The sequence below is a fragment of the Indicator indicator genome, chromosome 16 (genome assembly GCF_027791375.1).
Source record: "Indicator indicator isolate 239-I01 chromosome 16, UM_Iind_1.1, whole genome shotgun sequence".
Classification (NCBI taxonomy): domain Eukaryota; kingdom Metazoa; phylum Chordata; class Aves; order Piciformes; family Indicatoridae; genus Indicator; species Indicator indicator.
In genome coordinates this window covers 10,611,805-10,638,615 of record NC_072025.1, presented here as the reverse complement: position 1 = coordinate 10,638,615, position 26,811 = coordinate 10,611,805, and the positions used below count along the sequence as shown (strand labels likewise).

Below are 26,811 nucleotides of genomic sequence, written 5' to 3'. Positions count from 1 at the left end.
CTGTACAATACTCTCTTACATCATTCACCTTACGTTCTATGAATCTATGAATGTGTGCATGGAGAAAGCGTAGACGTCTCTGTGGCTTAAGGATACCATACTATAAGAATTAAAATAGCTGGATATAAAGCAGAGGAGCATTAAGGTTGTCTCTCTACTTCAGAAATTTCTTCTCTCTACCTTGTGTCAGGTGCACATTGCATCCCTTGCTCTTATAGCTAGTATTGCACATAATGTAATCTAGCACAGAGCTGATTAAAGCTATCTATATCTCTGAAAATGGTGAGTATGAACAGTATTCCAGCTTGTTTCTCCTCAATTTTCTGTCATTCATTTCATTTACCATTGTCACTGAAAGTGAATTAAAACTATTTTTGTTTATTTGAGCATTTTAATGTATTAATTTCATATATATATATATATACACACACCAGAAATACAGATCATAAGAGTATTTATAAAGCCATAAAGACATAGCAGTATGTAATCTAATTAACAAGTCACACAGGAGAAGTTCTGAATAATTAGTTTACTACAGGTATCTACAACTTCCAGAAAACTGAACACAGTAATGGCCACAAAAGCCAGCTGCAAAAACAAATTCATCAGCTGCACTAGGATAATTTATAAATCGAGAAGATGGCAATGTGATCTCAGAACACTCACAAGAAAAAGAACTGCGAGCCATGTTAGGCAGATTATTACAGATGCTATACTTCAACTCAAGTTAAAACCAGAGAACATACTCTTTAAGCTCCTGATAGTGAAACACATTGAAATTTAAAGAGGGATAACTGAGAGGTAACTGGAAGATATAGATAGCAGCAAATTATTGTGTTACAATGACATTAAGAACAACAGTATTAAAGCAATTTAAATTAATTTATTTCATCTTTAAAGTCTACTAATAATCAGGAATTGGATCTTCTTTGGACAGAAGAGTTACAGTTTCTTTCAGCTCCCAAATAATTACCAACTACCTATTTACAAAGAATAAGGATTTAAAAAATACAATAAAGTAAAATACCAAAACACAATACATATATTGGATTTATTTAAAGAGGAACCTTAAAGAAACTTATGACACCTCAGTGCCTCTTACAGGCAGGCATGGAAACTAAGTGGCCACACAGACTTCTACTTGAGAACAAGATGAATCACATCCTAGGAATGGACTACTTTTTCCCCACTGCAAGCAAGTCCAAAAGACAGGCTTAGACATTAAGGAAATTAAGGAAAACTAATCATACCCACAGCAATATTAGCCCTCAGGGAAAGCAGGATACTATGATAAACCTTATTCACACACCTTTCCTAAAAGATTATCTCTATTTCAAAGATTTTAAATTCCCGTATCAAGCCATAATACAACAGAAATAGAAACCAGACAAACCGGCAATAGATGGAGTCCTTATATACTAGATGATGATGATGGTTGTTATTATTATTATAAGATTAGATTTTAAATTTCAATATTTTTTTAAATAAATTACCTAGATGCACAATTTTCAGCAAAGCTGCACATAACTCACTAATGGAATGTACACACACAAACTTGTATTTTGCATGCTTTGCTTTATTTAGGAAGAAAGGGTGGAAGACACTGAAGTTTTTCCAGGGGGAAGAAGGAGCGCATCTCCAAACACCCTTGTTTCAGAGCTGTGCATGTCTTAATTTGCAGAGCAGAAAATGTGCAAGTCTGTGCAGCTCTCGAAATGGCACAGGGCTATGACACAACATACAAATTGTTCTGGGAATACAGGATGGAGGGGGCACGCTGGCAGAATACTTAGTTCCTTTACAGGCATTGTAGCTACAGCCCACGTCAACAAGCAAGCCATTTGGAACATTCCATGTCTGGGAAGAACCCCCTCAGATTGCATTGTCTGAATTTATGTTCCTTGCCTCCACATTTAAAGACGTGAAGATACCACAAAAGGATAAGAAATTACACAAATCATGCCTCAGAAATGAGAATTTTTCTAAACAAGTGGATCAAGTCAGAAAGACTTTTAAGAATAGAGTAATTTTATCAGACTTTTGAATGTGCGTGACTGAATGCTATAGGACTGTAGTCACAGCTAAAGGGCTGAGCATCCACACCTCCTGCAGGTGCAGAGATCCTCTTATAAGAGAAGCAGTCAGTAGTAAAAATCAGATCTAACAGTATTCTTGATAGCAGTAAGAGGTTGTATCAGTAGGTACATTTTATATTAGAGGCAAGACCAACAGAATATCTGTGCAGCTGAGCTCAAAGTTCACAGCTTTTTTTACTACATGGTTTTAGCCTTAAGCTAACATTTTCTGCTGTGTAACCTATACTGTGCTGTTCAGTGTTTCCATAAACGATGAAGGAGAAAGCTAAGTGTAGCAGACAGTCTTAGTTCAGAATCTCCACAACCAAGATGTAAAATGGGTGTATTTAAAGTTGAACAAAAAAATATAAACTAAGGCTTTAATTACAGGATAAAAACAAGTGGCACAGCAAATTTTCATTAATTTTGGTATTTTTTTATCCATACACCATTTCAAAACATTTGCTTCTTGTATTTGCCGAAACAGCACAAATAGGAAAAAACCCCATCATTTTATGAGAATCTGTTCAGTCACAAAATATTTCATAACTTGGACTGACATATAGGAAAATTTATATAACAAGGGAAGAAAACCAAAGCCAAAAAACTCCCCAACACTTAAGTCCTGTGCACAGGAAATGCTTTTGCAAACCTGCTATTCCTTCAAGCAGTACAACAGTTACAAAGCAGGTATAGAAAGGATACTCTGTGAACCCTGCCCACTTCAGAGCTTGCGCAGTCAAGGCTGTCTTGACAGAGAAATCAATACCATTAGCAAAATAACCAGAGCACTTGAAGAAGCAGTTTAGAGGATTCAGAACAACTAGAAGTGGTTAGAAGCATTTTCATTTGATCATTCCGTACCTTCTTTCCAAGCTAAATTTGATCATTCTACTGAGTATTTTAATTCTACTAAGGAAATGCCTGCAGCACCTCCAGCACTGAAAATGTTCTGTTCTGTAAGCACTCATGACTGTTGTGACTGCTCAGGATTATATGCACTAGAGGTTTGGCTATAATTTTCTTTTAGCAAAGGCGTAATACTTTTGATTTGAACTTTTGGTGGAAAGCATCCCATTGTAAATAATTATAAGAAATACTTGTACAGCATGCATATGACTTCAATTAAAACAGAAAAATGGAGGAAGTGGTTTAAAAATTCAATAGAAAAGTTCAATTTACTCTGCCTCTGTGAATGCACATTGAAGTGCTGATTATTTATTGCTTTTATTGCAGTCATCACATAAGACAAAGCTTGCAGAGGCAGTCACTCAACTGTGCCAGCAAAGCTTGCTCTGGAAAAAAAAAAAAATCTTGAACTACACTGAAGAGCCCATAGTTTTTTCATAACAAGGGAACAGACTGTTACACAAAGCACCTTTCCCCACACCCCAAAGAGCTACTTTCAAATTAGTCTTATCTCTATGGACAAAGGGAAAATCCTCACTACTTCCTGCATACCAAGGACAAAGTCTCCACATGCCTCTTCCTTTTTCTCACCAGCTACCATATCAATTCAGGAAAAAAAAAACCCACACAAAACCACAAACAAACAAAAAAACAACCGACCAACCAAAAAACATAAACAACTTGAACAGCTAACAACCTGAAACTGTGGATATTTAATAAAGAGTTCATTTTAGATAGCACATCCATGATCTGTGCCTCTAATACTTCATTTCAGCTGCCTCTGCCTGTGACAAGAACACACCGTCCCCAGCTTCAAAATAAGTAGTACTTGAATTAACAAGTGTAGTTTACCACAGCCTGAAGATCTGAACTTAGGCAGGTAGGCTAACAGGAGTAAAATATCCATTTTTACCTTCATTAATAGTTTTTTGGTGTTGTTCTACCAACCTGGTGTGGATGGAATCAGAACACTTATTTGGGAAGGGGTCATCAGGAAAATGTGGTTTAATTTTATTACAAGGTTTAAATCATCTTAGTAGGCAGGAACAGTGCAACAGGAGCTCTCTAATGCCTATTTCAAAAGGAAATACCTCCTTTTAACCCCCTTTTACCCCACATCCCCCCTTCATGTTTTGTATACATGCTGAAGAAAATTGCTTTAAAAATGGTAGACAGGCTCCAAAGTAGTGTAACTCTATACAAATACATAATCCTCCATTATCCATCACTTCCTTCTTTTCTATCATGCCGTTTATCTTCAAAAGCTTTTCATTATTTTTTTTTGCCTTTTCTAAACTACAACATATGTTTGGTGCTAGGGAAAAAAAGCTATTTTGCTGTTAACTGTCATAAACATGGGGAATATAAAAAAATACTATTGAAAGTTACCAGTAAGTCAAGCTTTTCAAAGTTAGAAGAAATATCAAAACTCTCTCTTCATTCATCAAATTAAAGAATCCATTAACATGATAGTGTATAGCAATGTATCAATAGAGTCTTCACAGGTCAGAATTTTTATATGGACTAGCATCTTGCCCTGATCTAATACTGGAGAAACAGCCTGCCACCTCCTTATCATCATACTGTAGCTTCAGAAAGATTTTTGTGTTTTTGGAGGCCTGAAAATTGCCATCTCCTACAGGAAAGTACAACCAACTGAACAGCCAGTTTTTCTTTCCAAGTATTTCTGAAAGACTTATCAATGAACGCCGTCATTAGTCCCCTCATAGAAGGGCTGCTACATAGTTATCAAAATCTAGTCAAAATATTTCGATGTAGAGTCCAAAATAGAACTCAGTTCATGCAGTAGCAATTGAGGTAGACAATTCTCAAGTAACAGTTAACACTGGAGATGAGAAGGCTCTGGAAGAGCATTCTGCATCCTTTTTCCTCAAAAGTCTATTGTAAATTATTTAGAAAAAAAAACCTGTCTTATTATAATGGTATAAAAAAGAACTTTGTTAATTCAGTGAATGCCTACTCAGGCTCTGAAGAATTTGTAGTATTCAACCATAGATTTTTGTAGTGAACAACAAGCCCAATTCATTCTGGTTGCATTATACAAAGTTCCGGGAATTCTTTGGCATGAAACAATTTAAATGTATTTTTTCTGCCACATGGTAATAATGTTTGATTTAAAGGTATATCCCACAGAAGTCAGACTTGACAAACCCTAGTTTGACTATAAACAATCATTTCTGCATTATTTAACCCATTTTTGTGACTTCTTCATGGCCAGTTCAACTGGCTTCTTGCCCCTGAATTGCAATTTCTTTGAAGTATTATAACTGCCCTTTATAACATAGACAGAACACAAAAGCAGTGATGTGCTTGCAGTGGTAACAAATACTGAGTTTGACTTTTGGTAAAAATATGGGGTGAATGTGAAGAAAAACACAATAAGAAAACTAGCAGCAGATGAAAACAAGCCAATACTAAATGCAAGAAACTAGTTTCAAATCATGGGAAATAGTTGGAAACTTTCTATGGTAACTTTCTTTTACTGCTACACAAAGCTTTCTTATTGTGGTATCCATGAAAAAACTATCCCTTTACTTCAGTATTATTACTTGTATTAGTTTGTCCACACTAACAATCTATAAAAAATATATCATGAAATAGACTAAAACCAGCCACAGTATCTAGCTCCTACAGAATATAAATATCCCTGGTCCACAAACAGTAAACACATATAGCTGGCTTGTCAAAATAAAAAAATGTGCAGCTTCCCTCATTTTTTTAAGTAGGCTTACAAATTAAAACTAGCTATTACCTCTTTTCAAAATAAAGTAATTTTAACACTTTCAGAACATCAGATACTATGCTGGTCATTATTCTGACCAGCTCTAAATACAGGACATAATAGAATTGTTCACTGAAGTTCTGCACATTTCTGCTTGTGCTGTAAACAAGCCTCTGCATAATAAATAGATACAGAAGAGTGTGTGCACATGGAAAAAGAACAAGAGCTCAGTTCTCAGACTGAAATTACGTTAGCTTCTGGTTGTGTAAGCTCTGTATCTTCAAGGAAGTTGTAGTAATGCTGGAAGCATTTCCACGTGAATTGAGTCCTTATTCACCCAAAACTGTCTGGATTATTTATTTACTTACTTTAAGAAAGCCTTCTCAAAAGAAATTTCAATAAAATTCTAGGTCTCTTCCATCCTTCTCTGAAGTAAAAATATTCTATCACTAGAACTATTGTATGTTGCTCTTAAACACCATTTGTTCCAAGTGAAATCATAGTCCTTTAGATATATGACCCATTAGATGAGTTTTCTTACTAAAAATGCTCTAATTTGTTTTATTTGTTAATTTTAAATACTAGTGCTAAAGCCTTGAGTCAATTCAGAAAAAGAAGAGTGAAAACATTTTACGAGAATCATCTACACTTGTGGCTTGACACTGAAAGACAAGGATGCATAATGTCCTTCTGCCACAGGATATCACATGGCCTTACTGAAAACAGACTTCAGAGACTGGATTTTCTAAACTTGAGAACATTAAACTAAAAAGAAGTGATTTTGAACTATTTCACAAAACAGTCTGTTTGAACTCATGGGGTAAATTTAAAGAGGAGGTAGTTGAGTCAGCTAGGGATTTCCCATAGTAGAAACAGAAAATTCAGCCTTCATTCGGTGTTTCAAAACAGTAAGTAACAGATACAAGTGCCTTATTCATACTTCTGTGTTAGTCTCATCTTTTAATAACATCACCACCTTTTCGTATAGATGTTTGGTCATTGTTTTAGTGTTCCTTGTAATTGATTAATGCAGTTCTTTGACATGCTCATATTTTTGTAACTTAACTTTGTTCAAATTGCTCAAGACTGCAGAAAGGGGGGGGGGGGAAGGGGAAAAAAAAAAAAAGAAAGAATCATCACAAAGCAGAGAAACTAGCCTTTAGTTTACACAGTAATTCTGAAGAGCTATCAAACCAACTGGGAATATAAAGGAAACAGTACATACAAAAAATGTATCTACATGTTCCACCATCTGTGCAGGATTGTATTTTAGAAAGGGTTACTGACAACTTTGTGCATCCCAACTTTAGAATAAAACTTTGGGGCTTTTCTTCCCTTCTGTTGGAAATTAATATTTAATAATTAATATTTAATAATATTTAATATTTAGATATACTAGGGAATAATATAATTGCTGCTAATTGCACCTCCAGTTAAATAACAAAACAGTTTTCTTAATATTCAGAGCCAAATATAATTGTAAACTTTGTTTACTTTTCTGTTTGATTTTCCAGCTACTCTTCTAACCAGCATTAGGCATGCGTATCTCTATCGCTGGCTATTCTGCAGCACATACATTAAGTTGTAGAGGTAAAATTACAAATTTTTTTTTCAATAGCAATGGTCTCTGATCCATTACAAAAAACCCCTAAACTTCCATCTCCAAGCAACTGATCTCTTAGCAACAAGAAGCACCTGCATAAAAGATGCCACAGAGAGAGATGATCACCAGAAAACCTATTCAGATCTTTAAAAGGAGCACATCAGTAACAAAGGTAGCACTCTTCACCGATTAAAATCAAGAAGTAACAAGAGGACGCAGGTAATTTTTTAATTCATATTCTAGTATTTTTCTTCAAATAGTGCAATCAGGACATTGCAGAAATGTTTATTTTAGTTTTGAGTAGAAAGTATGCCTTCTGGAGCTGCTTTGATCTGAGTTAGTGTAATAAACTTTGTGTAAATTGTATGTTTTCACTATCAAAATAGAGATTTCTTTTTAGCAGTCTTACACCAAATTCTTGGTATTAAAATAACCATAACATGTTATATATTTTATAAGTATTCTACAAAGTTTGGTTTCTAAATGGTACAACGTTCTTCGACAGTGCTCGTTCAACCTTTAAATCTGTGTGTATTACACTAAAAAATAAAAAAAAAAAAAGGTTTTATAGATAGAGGCTCCACTAATTTACAATCCAAACTTGTTCAGTGTTTCTGTCATCTCCAATTTTGTGAAACGTACTAAAACCAGCAAGTTATTTTTTCCAAGTCATATATGACACTGCAATCAAAACCTCAGAAGAGGATATAGTCCAAATTCTAATTTCAGATCATTTTTCTGAAAGAATAATCACCATATAATTACAGATTGTTCAGAAAGCTAAACCCTTTTTTATACAGTCATTTGGGAAGCACATAGTGTACCCTGTCTCATACATTCATGCAGTATAAATAACTACAAGAAAATAGTATGGACACTAGCCAGAAGGGGAGAGACAACTACTAGTGTTTTAGTTACATAGAGCAGATCATCACTTGTTCAATACGGGCAATCGTAATTTTATGGCTGGCTGGTTATTTTGAAGGCTTAACACTCTAGCAGAAAGTGATTTTTCAGACTGTGATTATTCCTCTTATGAAGATCAGTTCAGACATGTAAAATAAATAGCAGTTTCTAGATGGATACATCTGAATCAGGATTTTCAGAATATCAGACCTTTCACTGGCTAGTCCCAAAGACAACACCCAAACCAACCTGACAGTATGTTATAAATTATTTTGAAATCTTGCTAAGCCCTAATATCAATAGCAACATAAAAGGGTCATTTAGCCATTTCAGCAATAATTTAACATCTTAATCAATACTTGGTTACGTGTCAGCAACATCAGTTCTTTGACATTAAGGATCATTAAAGGCTATACCAACATCAGCAAACACTGTACTGCAATGGGAGCAGATCTGTAAGACAAAACAGTTGGTGATGTTCCACTCCCTACACTGTACACATTTCATAGAAGTTCACTTCAATATAGATCTGAACTATTTTTTCATTGGAATCCCCATTAAATGATGGTGTGCATGAGAGACAGGCTCAGAGTATATCATCTGATTTATTTTCATCTAAAAAGACCCCAGCTTGCATACTCTGAGATTGCTCTGTGGTATGTACTGAAGCATAGGAATGGGGATAATCTGAAGGTTTGCTACCAAGACATGTTCCAAATAAACTAAAACACCTGTGCAGACACCATAAGATAGTCCTCCCAGCATACTGCACATTCAGGCAGCATTCAGAGAATACAAGAAAACAACTACTTACTTAGCTAGACATTAAGCTTCTGCATACATGTAGAAGACTGAACCTTTACAGTCTGCATGGAATCATCACTCTTAAAATTGAGTGAAAACAGACAGTATATAGAATCAGCTTCTAGAAAGAAAGGCTAATTTTTATCTGGAAAAAGAAAGACTTGTTGGGCTTATAGAAGCCAATAGATTAATTTTTGTGTGAAATAAGTCTAACTAAAATTTTATTTTTCCAAAGTGATTAGTTAGGCTTAAGTCAGTTGCTTGAGATGCTGCTAATATTGGTCACTAATGTTTAGAGACCTAAGTAGCAGATTTACCACAACCACCACATCTCTCCTGACTGATAAACCACTACAAAGCAAAGAATTCCAGCACTCGGGAATGGTTCTCAAGGAGTTTGCAGCCAGTTTTATAAGCTCCTTCTCAAATTATCAGAAATTTTTAGCTCAAATTCAATAATATGATACATAATTTGTGCTTTTCCTGACAGTCATCAAGTACAAAGTTTTAACTGCAATTAAAGAGGTGAGCATAGTTGTCCTTTTGATATATGGACTTTTTTCTTCGCTGTGGACCCTGCTAGTATTCACCTTATGCAATAAAATGTTGAACAGAATCTTGAATTTTTTCACAGTGCTTCACACTCAAGACTTAAAAGATCAGTAAACCTAAAGGGCCCTCTACTGGCAGATGCTTTTATAGCTGTTACGATCCATATTTACTGCCAGGTCAGGCAGCCTGTGCACATCCATCTATTTTCTCACAAAAGCACTTCATTATGTCTCTTTCCTCTCACTATTTGATTTTAAAAAGCTTTTTAATTTTGCCCCATCTCCCCTCTGCCATGTAAGTAACTATGAGAACAAATTCCTCTGATCACACTCATACTTCAACCAGCTGTAGGAAAGTTATTTATAGATGACTTCAAGATAAAATGAGCAAGAATAGTGAAAACTTCTTTCATGCACAATGGACATTGCCTTTTTTCCTCTTAACTTCTTCAGTCTATTCAGGGACTACTTATAAAAATTTACTTGGCTATATTCTTACTAGAAATGATTTACCTCATGGCCAACTCTTTAAAACTTCGAGAGGTACAAGCAGAATGAGAAGTTCAGTTGAAATAATTTTTAAGGTGAACTTTTTATGGTCCAGTTGGCTTTTGCAATTTAAAAAAAAAAAAAAAGATATTAGAAATGCAAGCTCTGAAAGTCTGCTTTCATCATACTCATTGAAAAGAGGCAAAGAACTTCTCAGTACAAGAAATGTCGATTATTTGTTTGAAGAGCTTGAGAAGCCACTTTGACTAAAAATATGACTGCTTCAAATCAGTTCAATAGTAGAAAAAGATTCCAATTCGATACAGTGCCTTTATTACCTTTATCTACATGAGGGTATGTGCACACTCATGCATTGGATATCATATCACAGCAAAAAAAAGATTTTATTCTTTTACTTGAAATACATATATAATTATGAAGTTGTCGTAATCTAGAACCTAAACTCAGTCTATTACAGCCTGTTTATTTCAAAAGGACAGAGAACTTCCTCCATTTCTCAGTGAAAACAAAGATGAGCTGTAGCTGTGAATTACTAAGTACTGAACAAGATCAAAACTCAGGATCAAGTTTTAGAGAAATAAAAAGGAGGAGACTCATGCTTGGAAAGTGCACAATGCACTGTGCACCTTGGACTCTATATCTGTAGGCTGAGCCCTGCTAATGATCACAGACTCACATTTGTACGTATAGGTGTGTTTACTTTATACCACCTAAATGCATAACCACCTACATACTTCTCTTCATAGGAAATATGAGGCAGAGAAACTACCAGCATGTTTTGGAGATGAAAAAAAAGCAGCGAACATCAGAGCTAATCTGTGGCAATGGAGTACAAAGAAGTTCATCCAGATCCAGAGAGAAAGCAACAAAAAAGTGAAACTATGCCTTAAGTGTAGTTATTTCCTCCAAAGTGCTGTGAGATCATGTAGCGAAAGGGACTGAAACCAATGAAAGTATTTACATGGAGGCACACTTTTGTTGTGGTAATGAAGAGTACTTAAGGAAATTTTAAGCCAGCATTTTCACTTGTGCTGAACATTAGCATGCAACAATACATTAGTGAAACAAATAATATTACACGATAAAAATGCTTGTGAGTACAAAAACTTTTTTCACAACATGGAAGACAGTAGTACAACAGTTGACTGCATACGAGAGGTGATACTTACATGGACACTCTCACAAGAGGGGTACTGCTAGTATAGGAATAGTGTGCATGTTGTGCCATGGCCATACTGGATCACAGCAGAACCAGAAGCATTGCATAGCCATCATCCAAAATACTGGAGCATTGCCTACACCTGCAAGGATTTGAGCCACTACTTGCTCCCTTTTCTAGAGTTCTGCCTGTACTCACGTATTTTTTTACTTTGACCATAAATATCAATCTTCTGACTGTCTAAAAAGTATTGATCACATACTTGTCTTAGTTTAATTACAGCACTGACAGTTACTAAAAATTAAGCTTGTGAGATCAAAACTACCAGATAAACAAGAAAGCACTTGCTGAAAGTAAACAGCAAAAAAAACCCCAAAACTTTCTATCAAGTAAATATACCCTTACATTTTGAAGTGCTGTTGCAGGAAGAAACAAAGCAAATCTATTCTTAATTGTTGCCAGAGCAGAATTAAGACAGTAATAATAATTAATAATTAATAAATTACTCTGCAGGTGCAAACAATATTTTCTTGTTATGCCAGCTCTCATTAATTGAACAACACTTTCCTTCTCAGGTACAATCACCTCTCCTAATTTATGATTTAAGTCAAAAACATGGAGAACAACTTTGAAGGAACACTTTTACTCCCCTGTGCATGACAGTCTTGTCCTTTTGCTTGTTTTGTATTTCTTTCTTATGGCAATTGATGGTTACTGCCTGGGATAAAAATACAGTACTAGACTATCCATGACCCCACTTCTTATGGCATACACTGTTCTTTTCAAAGTATTTCGCAGAAGAACCATTAAAAAAAAATAATACTATATTACACTCAACTATCTCAAACAAGAAGCTGGGGTACACTATCTGCGTCATAAAAAAATAATATAGTTATTCTAAGAATGCAAGGACTCTGGTAGTGCAGGCATGCAGGAAGGAAAAATCCTAAGTAACAGAGATAAAAGCTTGCAAGTGAACCCATTCAATGGTTCCACATGTGCTGAAAGTTTAATTTCTTGTGTTTTGGTTAGAAATTCGCAAGGAGTAAACCTCAGTATTGGCCAGCCAAGTCAATATCAGAGATAAGAGCCAAAGTATCCCAAACTATGCTTTAACATCAAGGTCAGAAAAGCTTTGTTATTTCCAAGCAAAGAGTGTCTGCTGCATGTCTGTTTTGACTTGTGATGCAGTTTGTCCAGGTGGCCACTCTCATTATAAAATAAAGCTACCTCAAGACCTAATTTGCTCATTTACAAGATCTACAAAAGGGTTGAGAAGTACCAACTAAAGCTGAACATATCTCTGAGCTTTGAAAAACTGTGCCTCTTTCCCCTTTCTCTAAAGCAAAGCAGAATCTCGGAAAAGATGGTACTGGAAAATCTGAACCCAATGCACTACAACATCACCAGCCTAGTACCAAATGCAATGCCAGTGGCCACAGTTCCCATTGTCATTCTCATGTGTTTTCTGTTTCTGCTATGGAATCATGAAGAAACTTCATCAATACCAGGTAAATTAACTTTAGTTATAGTATCAGCTAAAAGCTGTTAAGAGTTGAGGGTTTGGGGTTTGTTTGGGTTTTTTGTTTGTTTGTTTCTCAAATTTAAGTGAGAAAGTAATACTGAATAATGATTTTATGCCAAGAAAATTTACTAAGAGTCAGTTTAAATTATACAGCTTTTTTAGTAGATTATGTATTTTTTTTTCTCCATGCTTGCCACTGGAGACCCTCCAGAACAAAACGTTAAATTGTTTCCCTTTCAGAGGGCCCCTTCTGTAATGGTTTGAAGGCTTATGCTAAGTATGTCTGATTCAGCCTATCTTTCATTAGATGCAATGGAATGAGCTACTGCATGCATCCCATGAAGGTATTTGACAGGAATAATCCTAAACCTGTGGCACCTGAATGAAATTCTGAGAAAAGATCCTTGCCAAACATCCTTCAATATGAGTTCATCAGAAGTTAGAGAACTGGGGAATTATTCACAGAAGGTTATGCTTTCTATTTGAATACTTGATTGGATCAACAAGAAGATTGAACTAAATTAATATGCTTTAAGTTTATATGTCTTTACGTCTGGGGTCTTGCAATTCCTGTTAGTAAACAGGGTAGCTATGAGCAACTTTTAAATTTTTGAACAGCATACTAAAGTTTTGTAAGTACTTACTTTGTTTTGGTTTATGGAATTAAATTTGTGTTTTACAGACAAAAGGGGCAAATTTAGCTTTTCCTGAAGAAGGAAGCTTCCTTTTAAAAGTAATAAAAGGCAAATTCTCTCCTGCTCTCTCCATCTCCTTTTTAGGGAAACTAGGTGCTGGGTTACAGCAGAAAGCTTTAGTTTAGAACTATATTGACAAAATGCTTATTAATCCATTATCAGCTCCTGCTTAAGCATGTTTTCCTAAGGTCACAGCAGTTAAGTACTTTTTCCCTTCAAATATTTCTTTTCTCACTCTAGTATTAATGACTTTAAAAGAAATGTAATTAATTACATGAAAAGTATTGACTGTTACTCTGACACCAGCATAGAATCTCTTTCAGGATCTCTCTCTCCTTCTCTGGAGACTTTCAAAACCCAACTGGATGTGCTCCTGTGCGGACTATCCTAAGTGATCCTGCTCTGGCAGGGGGGTTGGACCTGATGATATATTGAGGTCCCTTCCAACCTCTGATATACTGTGATACTGTGATCTGTGGCAATCAAAAATGAATAAACCATGTGCATTTTTTCTAGATAATTTCTGCTTTCTAATATCTAGCTATGTCCCTCCGAGTGTAAGCAAGGCAACTTGAAGTTATATAAAGAAGTAATGATTGTCATTAGTTGTATATAAAGGACTATAGGCTTCCACAGGTAGTATGTGAGGCTTCAACAACATGGTTGGTTTTCCTAAGAGAGAACTTCAGAACAGGACTGTGTATGTGAATTGTCCAATGCAGACTTTGACAGTCATGCTAAAAAACTCCTTTCAAGTGTAATGCTCAGAGGTATATACTTGTCAGTGAGCACTGTGGCACCAAACTTCTCTTACCCTACTTCTTAGGGCCAGGATACTGCATGGGCATTGGTCCCCTCATTTCACATGGGAGATTTCTCTGGATGGGAGTAGGTAATGCCTGCAACTACTACAATAAGACATATGGAGAATTTGTGAGAGTTTGGATCAGCGGCGAAGAAACATTTATAATTAGCAAGTAAATCCTTATTTTCTATCCTTAATAGTATAAAGATTTTTTTCATATTTTTACAACCTCTTTACTACTTTTTTTCCCTAAAGCAGAATTGAAGTTATTATTTTCAGCAATTATCCTAATATAAACTTCTTACTTCCACTGATCAAAGATCGTTTCCTAATCTTTTGTTTCTTTAAAGACTCTGCTATGGAAGTCCACGAATTCTTTGATTTTCTTCATGGAAAGGAAGACTAAGAACTGTGGCTCAATCCTAAAAAAAGTGAACTCTTTTACTATCCCGTTTAATACAGGCACAGGAAGCAAGGCTGACTGCAATGCAGGATCAAGCCTAATTTTAGTTTCCTGTATTCTAAAGTTTCTTCTTCAATTGCTTGAAGATTATGGCTTCAATTGAACAAGTTAATTAAGCAAATGCATGTCCAGAAGTAAAGGATGATGAGTAATTCCACTCCAATTAATGGGATTACTCATAGACTTTGATTACACAGTATTAAACAATGCTAAACCAGTCTGTCATTTTATTTGCTCTACGGGATGGGTGGTTGCTTCTTACATTGGATCTTCTGGGTTCTTGTGAATTATGCCTTGAAAAAAAAAAGTAAATTGTTTATCATGTGTAATTGATAAAGGATCACAATCTTTTTATCAGCAATATCAATATCAGTCAATCCCTACTTAGCTTTTATCACATAGAAGCTTTTGAAAGACAATGTAGTATAAATGACTGACACAGGATTTGCTGTGTGAAGCAAGTCAGCTTCATCTCTGTGGTTTTACCTCTGTAAGAAAAGGTAACTCTGACAGGAAAACTACATTCCTATTCTACATAGGTGTTGCATGTATCAACTAATGCACCACAACGTTTTGATAATGTAAAATTCTATGCACTCTTATTGCTGTCTTCCACTTTCTCCACTACTAATACATCAGAAATAAATCGGGTTTGCTGATAATGCTACAGCTGCATGAGACTTTACACCCAAATACATAATTTTGCTTCAGACACGTTTTTCTTGAAAGCATTGGCTGTATGTGGAGAACTAGTGTTTAACTTTTTCTAAAAACACAACAACATAAAGCTTTCAGTGGATCATAAATTCCCTGCAAAACTAAACATAACCTGAATTTTGTAAAAGCATACAATTCCCACCAATGTCATTTGAATTTTTGCCATCAGGTCTAATCATACTGAGACGCTAATACATAGAGAGAAGGACCTGCAGTCTTGGTTACAATAGATGTCATCATTTGAAAGATTTTATTAAATAGTTTCATAACGAAAATCTGCTTATGCAAGGTCATGTCCAAATCCGACCTTAAAACATCATTATGTCCTTTGCCTAGACGTGTGTAATAGAAGGAAGTAAAATCCTGCACCTTCCCATTCCTGAGGACAGCTGCCATAATTTAATACCATCTTTTTGTGTTATTAAAAATACAGGTGATGTTCCTCGAAGTGCAAAAAGCCTTTAAGGAAATTAAAAAAGACAGCATATGTGAGGAAGTGTAGAAAAAAAGAATATGCTGAGTTCCTTGGAAGGTTTGCCCTTCAGACACTCTCCTCAGTTTTTTTACACCAATCCACATCTGTCTATTTGTACTATAAGGCATCTCGTTGTTAACTTTACCTCTGGACATGCAAAACTGGTGGACACCAATACTGCTGAAGTCAATAGCAAAAGTCCCATTTCCATTGCCTGACTGAAAAAATAAACTAAAACCACATGAGAAGCCTGGGATGTGCTCCACAGAGTATGCCACATGGTAAAGAAAGTAGCATATTGTTTCATTTCAATCTCTGTTTGGATTTTCTTTCTTTTTGATGGACTTCATTTAATAAGGTTTTCATCATCTCAACATTTCTAAAATACTGCCTCCCTCTAAAAAAAATTATATCTTAAAACAATAAAGCTGGTCACTACCTGTTTGCCTGCATGTGTTAATAAACCTTGCCAACATATCTCCTTAATAAGTCTGTTTAGTAATATTTATCCTACACATATCATCATATTTTGATGATGTATATTTAAATGATGCATGTATATTTACATTTTCTGCATGTGTCTGGGAATGACCAAATGGCTACAAAAGCATAGCTGTAATTTAATATCTATCATAATGAGGTTATCAGCTGCCAAATATTTTAGACCTCATCTGAAATATCTGACATTGGTCATTGCCTGGGTAAATCTTATATATCTACATGTTCCTATGTACACACACTATTCAGACTCAAATCTTTTGGTAGGCCTTTGAACTTTAGCTGAAAAATAATTTAAGATCTGAGAGATCATTGCTCTAATATACATTCTGAAGGCATTTATCATCAAGACTTTTAATCATGTAAAAGAAACAACATTTAATTTCAAGCATTGTACATCTTGTCAGAGCAAGTATAAAATGTCAGAACAAAAATTCTGCATACAATCCAGGAAACTGTGTTTTTGTGTTGGGCTTTTTTCTCTCCTTGTTTCTTTCTCAGATCTTCAAGTGTGTTCCATGTAATGAAACACTGGCATTATGTTTCTCGATTTGGGAGCAAACTTGGATTACAGTGCATCGGCATGTATGAAAATGGGATCATATTTAATAACAACCCAGCACACTGGAAAGAAATTCGACCCTTTTTCACCAAAGGTAAATCAGCGTGCATCGATACACCATATCACTACAGCACACAATCTATCTTTTCTGAAATGTTGGTTGTCCTTTTCATAATGAAATTACAGAAATCAGTTCTCTTTATGTGTCCCATATAATTATTCTATTGCATATGCTCTTTCACCCTTTTCCTGCATGGTATGCTATTTTACATCATTATCACCAATGGATAAGTTTTATATTTTTATATATATATATATATATGGTATGAAAGTTAACCAGTCTTTTGATCATCTTGCACATATACACATATATTTCAGCTCTGTCTGGTCCTGGTCTTGTGCGCATGATAGCAATTTGTGTTGAATCAACAATTGATCACCTGGACAAACTACATGAAGTAACCACTGAAGTAGGAAACATCAACGTGTTGAATCTTATGAGACGGATCATGCTTGACACATCTAACAAACTTTTTCTCGGGATCCCTTTGGATGGTATTAACAAGTTTATTTTCACACCTTATGATGGATCTAAAGCACATGTTCAAGGAAAACTCATTTACATCCCTCAGAAGTTTTGTTTCAGACAACAGAGCAAGAACAAACTCTTATATCATCTTATAAATAACTGGAATTGATTTATGACTAATTTTAGTTATAAAATAATTTTATGTGGCCAAAAATATAGATTAGCTTGTCACACTCCCTTTATAAATAGTACCGTTTAAAGCAATTTTTATGCAGAGTGGTACAATTTCAGCATAACATGCAAGTAATAATCTGAAATCTTTCCACCAAACTAAATGATTGCCTTGAAAGTTCACCTGACACTACGTCCTCTGTTATTTCTTCATCCTCAAAATCCATATGACACAAATAACATTATCATGATGTCTAAAATATCCCATTTTTATATGATGCAAGAGTTCTGCTTCTACTCTTCTGTGGGAAACTATTAGTTGTAGTTGACTCACCAATACCTCCTTTTAGCTAGCTATCAAGAGGGGTTTTTAATATTTTTAATACCTTTTCTACAGTGTACTACAAGGGTTTCCTAATACAATCTACCACTATTTATCCATTTATCAAATTCCTGTGAACTTACATAGAAAACACAGCCCTATTATTTTTTTTCTGAAGCATTTGTGTTATTTAACTATTAAGATTCATATTTTATACTCTTTTTTGTTAACCTTTATTTCAGAACATGCCATTGTACTTAAGATTCAAAACTACTTTGATGCTTGGCAAGCACTTTTATTAAAACCTGATATCTTTTTTAAGATTTCTTGGCTGTGCAAGAAATATGAAGAAGCAGCGTAAGTATCAAGAGTTTTACAAATCATTTGCATAAAATTCTTTCTTTCTACAAAGAAGATATTCCTTGCTGTTTTATCTGCCTCTTAGAAAATAAATCATGGAACTTGCAAAAATGGCTGGCTGCAGCCATGCATCTGCAGAGCCAAGACATCAAGAAATCAAGATTTACCACTGATGCTACAAGTGACTCAGAAAACAATTTAAGCCCCTGGTCTATTCAATTCTAGTTTACTCACCAAATATTAGTTAATGCCGGCTCAGATGTGAAACTAAATTTAAATCCCTGGTGCAGTTGAAACAGACAAGGAAAAGTGATTGGGGGCACAGGTGAAGTTATATTTGCTATCTAGTTGAAGGTAGTCAAACAGTAGGCCCATCTCCAGTCACAGCACTGTCCTAGAAAAGCTAACCCCTGAGCATAATCCTGGTTTTTGGTTCTCAATCTGCATTTTTGAGTCAACAACTCATTTTTGAGTTAAAATTTGGTGCTCAGCATAATAATTCATTTCAAGTGTTTTCTTCCGGAATAAAAAAGGAATAAAATCAGTTTGCCATCCAAAATGCCTCTTCTATTTTCATGATCTCATTTGCTGTCTTCTGCTGAAAAAAGACTGGCTATAAAAAGAATTAGCTATCAGTTTGTTCAATTATTTTATTGGAATTCCATCTAGTAAGAGAAAGTACTATTTATAAATCATATGTACTAAATTGTTTTGATAGTGCTATATTAGAAAAGTTTTAAAGGAAAGATGGAGATTCAAATAAGGTAATTGAGGACCTTCATGAACTAGAGACAAGACCTACCTTCTCTAACATTTGCTTGCTACTTTTATTACAGTACTAATTAGTGCTTTATCCTGTAATTCTAACAATGGCCCTCTGTGACTTTTACTAGAAAGCCCCTGCAGGTAAATATTGATGTTGCAAAAGCAATCCAATTAAAATGAACTTAAAGCAATACGAAGAATCACCACAGATATGATGTCTTCTGATACTCTTCTAGTAAAGTTGTAAAAAAGGACTATATGCTATTTTTAAAATATGGAATATGTTATAAATTATGATAACGAGGTTTAAAGTTTTAAATGCATTTACTCCTTCAAATTTCACTACAAGCCTAGTGAAATTTTCTGTCCCAACAATAAAAAATAACAATGGTAAGTCTAAGGATTGCAATCAAATGCTTTACAAAGGACTTTTTAAAAATAATTGCCTTCAAATATATTGCTAATTGAAAATCCCAAATAAGATTATAAACTTGTGGACCTTGCCTTTTTCCACCACAGAAATCCAAACTGTTGACGGTTATTACTATTTGAAAGTTATTACTATTTAAATATGGAAAATTTAGATCAAAATTTTGTTGACAGTTGTACATATTTTTAACATTTATCTACATTTTTCTAACAATTATGCCTTGCATTCTCTATGTATATTTTATTCGCTGATAAAATACAGTATAAAATAGAAGGGAATAAATTCTTTGGAAGTCTTAATAAATCTTTTAAAGCTTCATTCATTAATAGGATTTTCATCCTTTTCAGTCTATCTTGTAGGAAGAAAATAAGATTTCATTCCAAATTAACAAGTAATTATTGAATAACATGAAAATATGCCTTCCCTTGGTATTACCATACTAAACTATATAACTACTCTTAGGAACACTTAATTTCTGCCATTTTTAGAATTTATTTATTTATTTATCATTAATCTCTATGTTTCTAATCATATCTTAATCTGAAGACATTTAATATGTTGGATTCAATCTGTTTTCAGCAAGGATTTGAAAGGAGCAATGGAGATCTTAATAGAGCAGAAAAGGAAAAAGCTTTCCACTGTTGAAAAGTTGGATGAACATATGGATTTTGCATCTCAGTTGATTTTTGCACAGGTATTGGCAATGTACTTGAAATACAACTACCTTTGATATTATTTTTATTGGGTTTTACATTCTCCTGTCACTAAGAAAACAGGGTTTGCAACTTAAAATTTATGTGTCTAAATCTGAATGCCATTGTAAACGGATACAAATTAGCTGGATTTTTTGAAGTCTCCTTTCATATATTGAAAAGTATTTTTGGAAATAGGTGCTTGTTTGGCATTTTTCATGGCTTAAATAATATCTATCTTGCATCTATTCCCAAATGTCCTCTAGTCTTCCCCTAATCCCTGTATTTTATCTTGATGTATTGCCTTTTGTTTGCAAAGGCTTCAAATGCTACTTAAATCTTATCTTTTTAAATCACTGACAGCTCACAAACTCTCTGAGGAAAGACAATAAATCAGTAAGAATCCAAGCTAAGAATAAACTCTTGCTTCTCTGTAATATAATATACACCCATCAAAACATGAATTTTCTGGTTTTCTCTGAAAGAGAAAAAAATAAATGCTATTTAACCTATGAGATATAGAGATTGTGAAGATTTTTGCTTCTGTTTAAAGCAGATATTCTAGGTCCTTCCCTTTCTACTGCTACAGGACCTTTGTTGACATCTGAAGGCAGCAATCAACATTTTCCACAAAATTTCAATTTTTTTTCAGAACAGAGGGGATCTGACTGCTGAGAATGTGAACCAGTGTGTGCTGGAAATGATGATTGCTGCTCCTGATACTCTGTCTGTGACTCTCTTCTTCATGCTAATGTTGATTGCAGAGCACCCCACAGTGGAAGAGGAGATGATGAGAGAAATTGAAACTGTTATGGGTAAGCAGAAGCTGTAAAGTCATTAAAGTGGGAATGTAAATTTACTTCAGCAGTGATCTAATTTTGATTATTCAAAGGCTGAAAATTCTAAGTGTTTCCTTCTAACAGAAGCATTTGCCATAAAACATGATCTAGCATTATATATAAAAGATTTTGTTCAGGATCAAATGAAAGAAGAGGAGCAATTTTGTACAATAAATTCAAATAGAACTCATGAGAACTGACGATCTATTAGAATGTCCTCACCCCCCAGAAACAGCAGCGCAAATCACCTCCTAAGTCCCACTGAGATGATTGTCCGTTTTCCTTGAAATAGCAAAAAGGGACAGTTATTTCAAGTATTTCTAAACACCAACATTTCTCTGTGTATGTATAGAGTTTGTCTAAGTTTCATTACAACTGCAGAATAGCAAGATTAGAGAAAATTAATGTGACATTCTGCTGTCACTTGTTTTTATACCAAACTGGTTCTCTCTCATGTGCTAATTACTAAGTATTTAAAACACAATCAAGATATTCCAAATTTGTATTCTCCCCTTATCTAGACTTCATTGCAAGCCAGACACTGAACTAATATAGAAACTAATTTCAACGACTCTTATTTTAGATCTACTTCTGGTCATTTAAATGCTGGAAAATATGCAATAAAATATTTTAGTCTTTTTTTTTTTCCTAAGGTACTTTTAATAAACATTGTTTTATTGTGCTCATGAAAGTCGAGTACTCAAGTATTCATCTTCCATACTTCTTTTGATAGCCTTGATTTCTAAGGCAGTAGAATATTATTGCCTTTTCCTTGAGCAAATGACCACCTGGGGTAGCAAAGCTCCTTTTACCGTGAAAACCTACCACTGCAGTGTTCAGCCTGTATTGAACTGCTTGTGGCTTCAAAGTTGACATAAGGCTCCCACTGGCAGTACATTATGCCACTGAAAATGCTGCAGATGGAATCAAGCTGGAAGTAAGTTACACGTAGCAACTGTAGTCAGTCCACAGCAAGACCTAGTTGTACATCCAGCCAAACCGAATCACATGGTTAAAATTTCAGGTCCCTAGACAGTTATCTTCCATCTACAGGCTATTCCCAGGTTTCATTTGCTGTCAGCTCTCAGAAAATTTCTCTCGTGTCTTGCTGCTCTCAGTCACACAAAAGTCAGCAAAAGACTTTCAGAGATTTGTCACTGACGAGAAAGCAGAACAAAGATTCATAACACATTAAGAAGGAAAGATCATAAATTAATTAAAGTTTATGCTAATGAACAATATACCAGGTTTCACAAATATGTAAAGCTACATAAAGCTCCTCAGAAGTTGTTAGATCCTTCCTACCATTTCAAAAACTGAAAATCTTTGCAAAATGATTTGGTATTTGTACAATGAATTTACTAAAATCACAATCAACTTCTTCAACATCTGTTTTATTCTATAAGGTGACAGAGATATACAGAGTGATGACATGCCAAACTTAAAAATTGTGGAGAATTTTATTTATGAAAGCATGAGATACCAGCCAGTTGTGGACTTGATTATGCGAAAAGCTCTACAAGATGATGTGATTGATGGCTATCCTGTGAAAAAGGGGACAAACATTATTCTCAATATTGGACGTATGCATAAGTTGGAATTCTTCCCAAAGCCAAATGAGTTTTCTCTTGAAAATTTTGAGAAAAATGTAAGTTTTCTATCTTATTTCTCACAGGAAATTATTATTTATTGCCATGGTCTCTTCCTCTTACTTTGATTGTAAGCGTTTGTGACCATAAGACTGTTTGTCCTTTGTCTAAGTCCTTAGCTATACAACTTGCTTATTACTGTAATTAAAAATGGACAGATATTATCCTATCAAAGAGTCTTGTAGTTAAAAGTATTGTATAGTATAGTACAGTTAAAAGTATAGTATAGTAACTCTTGAGAGACTGAGAATCTAGCACTCATTTTATTCTTTTGTTTCTTTTTATTTAGGAATTTTTAAAAATATAAAATATATAGACCAAACAGAAATTGTAACCAACTCAATACTGCAGCTGTTAAACATTTCAGTCCCAGTTCTGCACAGCATTCCAAATGAACTTATATTCTACTTGCAAAAAGAACTAGAATTTTCTTTAAGCTACATTATTGAGTCCTGCATCAAAAGCAATAGGTGAACTTGTTTTCCTACTTGTAATGCCCTACTACCATAAATCATCCTTCAGATTATTTACTTTCATTTAGACCTCTGCTCTTTTGATTAAGCAACTTGTTTTGCAAAGCTGTATTTTTTCAGCAATAATCATCTGGAGAGCTAAAACTGTACTGAAAGGAAACAGACTGATTCCATGGCACACTTGACTCTTGGTTTTTGCATGCCAAGCAGTGCAGATGGTAGCAGAAGATACCACTACCCATGTGACAGAGAGCACGAAATATGAAATACTAAACTTTGGTTAGCACTCCCGTGAGGGAACTAGAAAGATCTCTGGAATTAATAGCTGAACTAGACCGCACAATCAGCTTAGCTCTATGAAGAGCTAACTGTAGAACATTAGCCTTATTATCACAGAAGCACACGTTTTCCTGACATGCAGGCTTCTCATAAATTTTCTAGTAGCTTGTCAAATATTAAGGTTGAATGGGGATGACAATAAAGTGTTAATGTTTTCTACAGCTTAGTTCTCATTTTGCTTAGGAAATAATTATATTATCTCACCACTTATTTTTTTCTTTTGAGATGTTAGCAGTTGCACACATAAGTGTCCACGGACAGCAATTTCAAAGAAACAGATGACAAAAAATGGACTTCCTAGTAAAAACACCTGAAGAAATAATTAAGAAAATAAAGAAACAAAAGATAGGAATGTTCAAGCAAGAAACATGCCTCTAACTTTTACGTTTTTCCTATCAAAAATCTAGAAGTACTGTGCATGCCACACACAAATTGGTTACCATTTCTAAACTACTATTTGATTATCCATAGCAAACTCTGCATGCAGTATTAAAAGCAGATCAAGAAAAAAATTAAGAAAAAAGTTTGTAGAAAATTCAAGAAAAGAGTACGTGATTAAGTTTATTGCACTAACTATTCACTGTGAATAGTTTCCATTTTGCCATCTGTTATTTTCACTCTAAGTATTTCTATCAAAACTAATTTCTTACTTATAAATACACTTTCCTATTGTAAATACTTCCCCTTGGCTAAATATTTAACATATTTTCTATCTGACTTGATGCATTCTGTTTGGCACATATTCTAGCAGGCACAATTTTCACACAGTTCCCCAAGTGAATAGCAACCCACACCATCATTTTTTTCCATTTTCCCAGGCTGAGCAGTTGCCTTTGAGCTGTACTGCCAGCTGCTATCCTTGCTCTGTGTTATAAACACTTGAATTTACCTATCATTTTTCCAAAAGTACAGCTCAGTTTCTTAAAAAAAAAAAATTAAACAAACTATTTTTCTCAGTGTGAAAATTTTGAAAAATGAACACTTTTCCCAGATAATAAAGCAAACTTTTCTACTCTATTCTTTGGTTAAGTAGGAAGTCAGACACAGCTAGTATCTTCTTACATTTAGAAGAATGCTACACAGATGAAGAAAAATAATTTCTTTATAGTCCAACTTGCTTTTTCTTACTTATAACAAGTACCTTTGTACCTCATGAGCAGTACTGTTCATGCTGTTTGGACTATTTTGGATACCTGATCTATTCAGAGTCAATAAAAGTAGCAGAAACTGGCTGTGCATTCTTCAATAGTACTGGTAATCCTGCATTTCATAGTTTAGTTGATAGGAGAGGAAACAATCATTTTATGTGTTATCAATTACAAAATTTTCAGCATTGCATTTTATGCCAAATTAATTTTCAGGGACACTACTTTTGTGGTAGATGTATGACTTGATTATCTTTAGACAAAGCATCAGCTTGTATCTTAGACTTTTATAAGCTTTGTAATGAACATTTTCTGAAAAAGTTTTAAATTATACTAATGCATATCAAAGGGCAAAAGTTTCACTCCATTTCACAGCTTGTGGTAAAAATTTCTGTAGTTTGAAGGATGAACAGACTGAAATAGATGGGCTTCAACTGTTTAACAACATTCCCTGCTATTTTAGCATTTAAAATGGCAAACCTTCTGTAGGTGTTTGTATTTCAGCCTGACTCAGGTGGGAGGGCTGTTCACTGTAAAGGCAAGTAATTGCTCCTAAGAGATTCTTTATACAAAATTTTTCAGAATATATTTACTACTAATTTCCATCATAATTTTATTTACTTTTACAAAGAAAAAACTGTCTTAAAGTTTATTGCTCATGTTATTCTGTGCAGGTTCCTTCACGCTATTTCCAACCATTTGGATTTGGCCCTCGGGGCTGTGTAGGAAAGTTTATTGCCATGGTAATGATGAAAGCAATTCTGGTGACACTTCTGAGACGGTGCAGAGTGCAGACAATGAAAGGAAGAGGTCTTAACAACATCCAGAAAAATAACGACTTATCCATGCACCCAGTAGAAAGACAGCCTCTGCTGGAGATGGTTTTCACACCTAGAAGAAACCCAAACAGCATTCAGGGTAACTAAAAGGGATCAGCATCAGCATTATAGTTAGAGGGTTTTCTCAGCAACAACCCCTGAGAAATATTCCTTGGTAAAGATATAGAGTACAACATTTTCTGCCCTAAAAGACTACTGCTTCAGATGACAACTTGTTCTGCCTGCACAGCCAAACCATCTTCTGAACACAACTTCAATGTAATAAAGACTAAAATTACAAAATAGTCCTGTGATGCCACACTATATGCAGAATTCCTGGCATCAAGTTCAGACAAAGTTATGCTTTGCTTTTCAAACAATATAAGTTCAGTGGTTTGGGAGTCAACAAAAGAATATGCCTGAGGTGTGTTTAATTCCAGAACTGTGTGTGTCCCCTTTCCCACCACCTTCCCAAAGCTAGACCTAGCAGTATTTAACTACCACAAAACCTCCAATTATCTGGTTTATGCAAACATCTGGATATTATTAAAGATGATTTTAAGACTATGAAACAATTTCAAATGTATAACTCATATATAGGTTTGCACAAGTCATTCAAACATTTTTCTTCACTGTGTTCTGCTGTCAATTTACAAACAGATACCAAAGACTGACAGTGTCAGATTTTATTGATGGCAGTAGTTTTCATAGCACTAGGTAACGTGACTGCTTCTTGCTACAGAGGTACAGAGGACCTGTAAACATCTTAGTGAAGACCATCCATGAATAAGGCAATAAATACAAAACATTACTAATAGGGTAGTATTACACATGTTGTGGGGGACAGCACTCAGCTCCACCTATCTGCTTAACTGTAGAAATTTTCCAATTCATCTCACTTTGGTAAAATTCTAATTCTCTCCAGTACCAATCCTGTTTCAGCCTGTTTTCAATTATTCAATTCTAATTTAGAGAGTAAGATTTTGCATTGTTGCCCATGTTTCTACACCACAGAAGGGGAGAAAGTCTCTCTCTAACTGTCCATATAGCTTTTCCTGCTTCTCCTAAAAGAGGACTAGGCTGTATCCTGCTTTCAAGCATCTTGCTGCACGCCTACTGATGTAAAGAGACTCAGCAGCAAAAGATGAGTATTACTGGCTTGACAGGTAGCTTGGTTTGTTTGGAGGGTTTTTTTAAAGGTAGTATTAGCTTCATTCACCTACCCCAGCAAGATGCAAATTTCATTGGGTAAATGCTCGGAGTTTTGTAGTGGCAAAGG

General features: G+C 34.8%; 1 protein-coding gene across 1 annotated transcript; it reads left to right on the top strand.

Moving 5' to 3' along the window:
* Positions 1-12,458: 12,458 nt before the first annotated feature.
* Positions 12,459-25,640, top strand: LOC128972144 (aromatase). The gene is made up of 9 exons (XM_054387990.1): positions 12,459-12,771; positions 14,307-14,457; positions 16,940-17,094; positions 17,379-17,555; positions 18,265-18,379; positions 20,157-20,271; positions 20,922-21,084; positions 22,515-22,756; positions 25,389-25,640. The coding sequence occupies exons 1-9, from the start codon at positions 12,627-12,629 to the stop codon at positions 25,638-25,640; spliced, it is 1,515 nt and encodes a 504-aa protein (XP_054243965.1). The 5' UTR covers positions 12,459-12,626.
* The last annotated feature ends 1,171 nt before the right edge of the window (positions 25,641-26,811 follow it).

Coding starts and splice junctions, on each gene's coding strand:
- LOC128972144 (XM_054387990.1), top strand. CDS start 12,627: ATGGTACTGGAAAATCTGAACCCAATGCACTACAACATCACCAGCCTA. Junction 17,556..18,264: donor TCTCGGGATCCCTTTGGATG/GTATTAACAAGT, acceptor CCTTTATTTCAG/AACATGCCATTGTACTTAAG. Junction 18,380..20,156: donor AAGAAATATGAAGAAGCAGC/GTAAGTATCAAG, acceptor ATCTGTTTTCAG/CAAGGATTTGAAAGGAGCAA.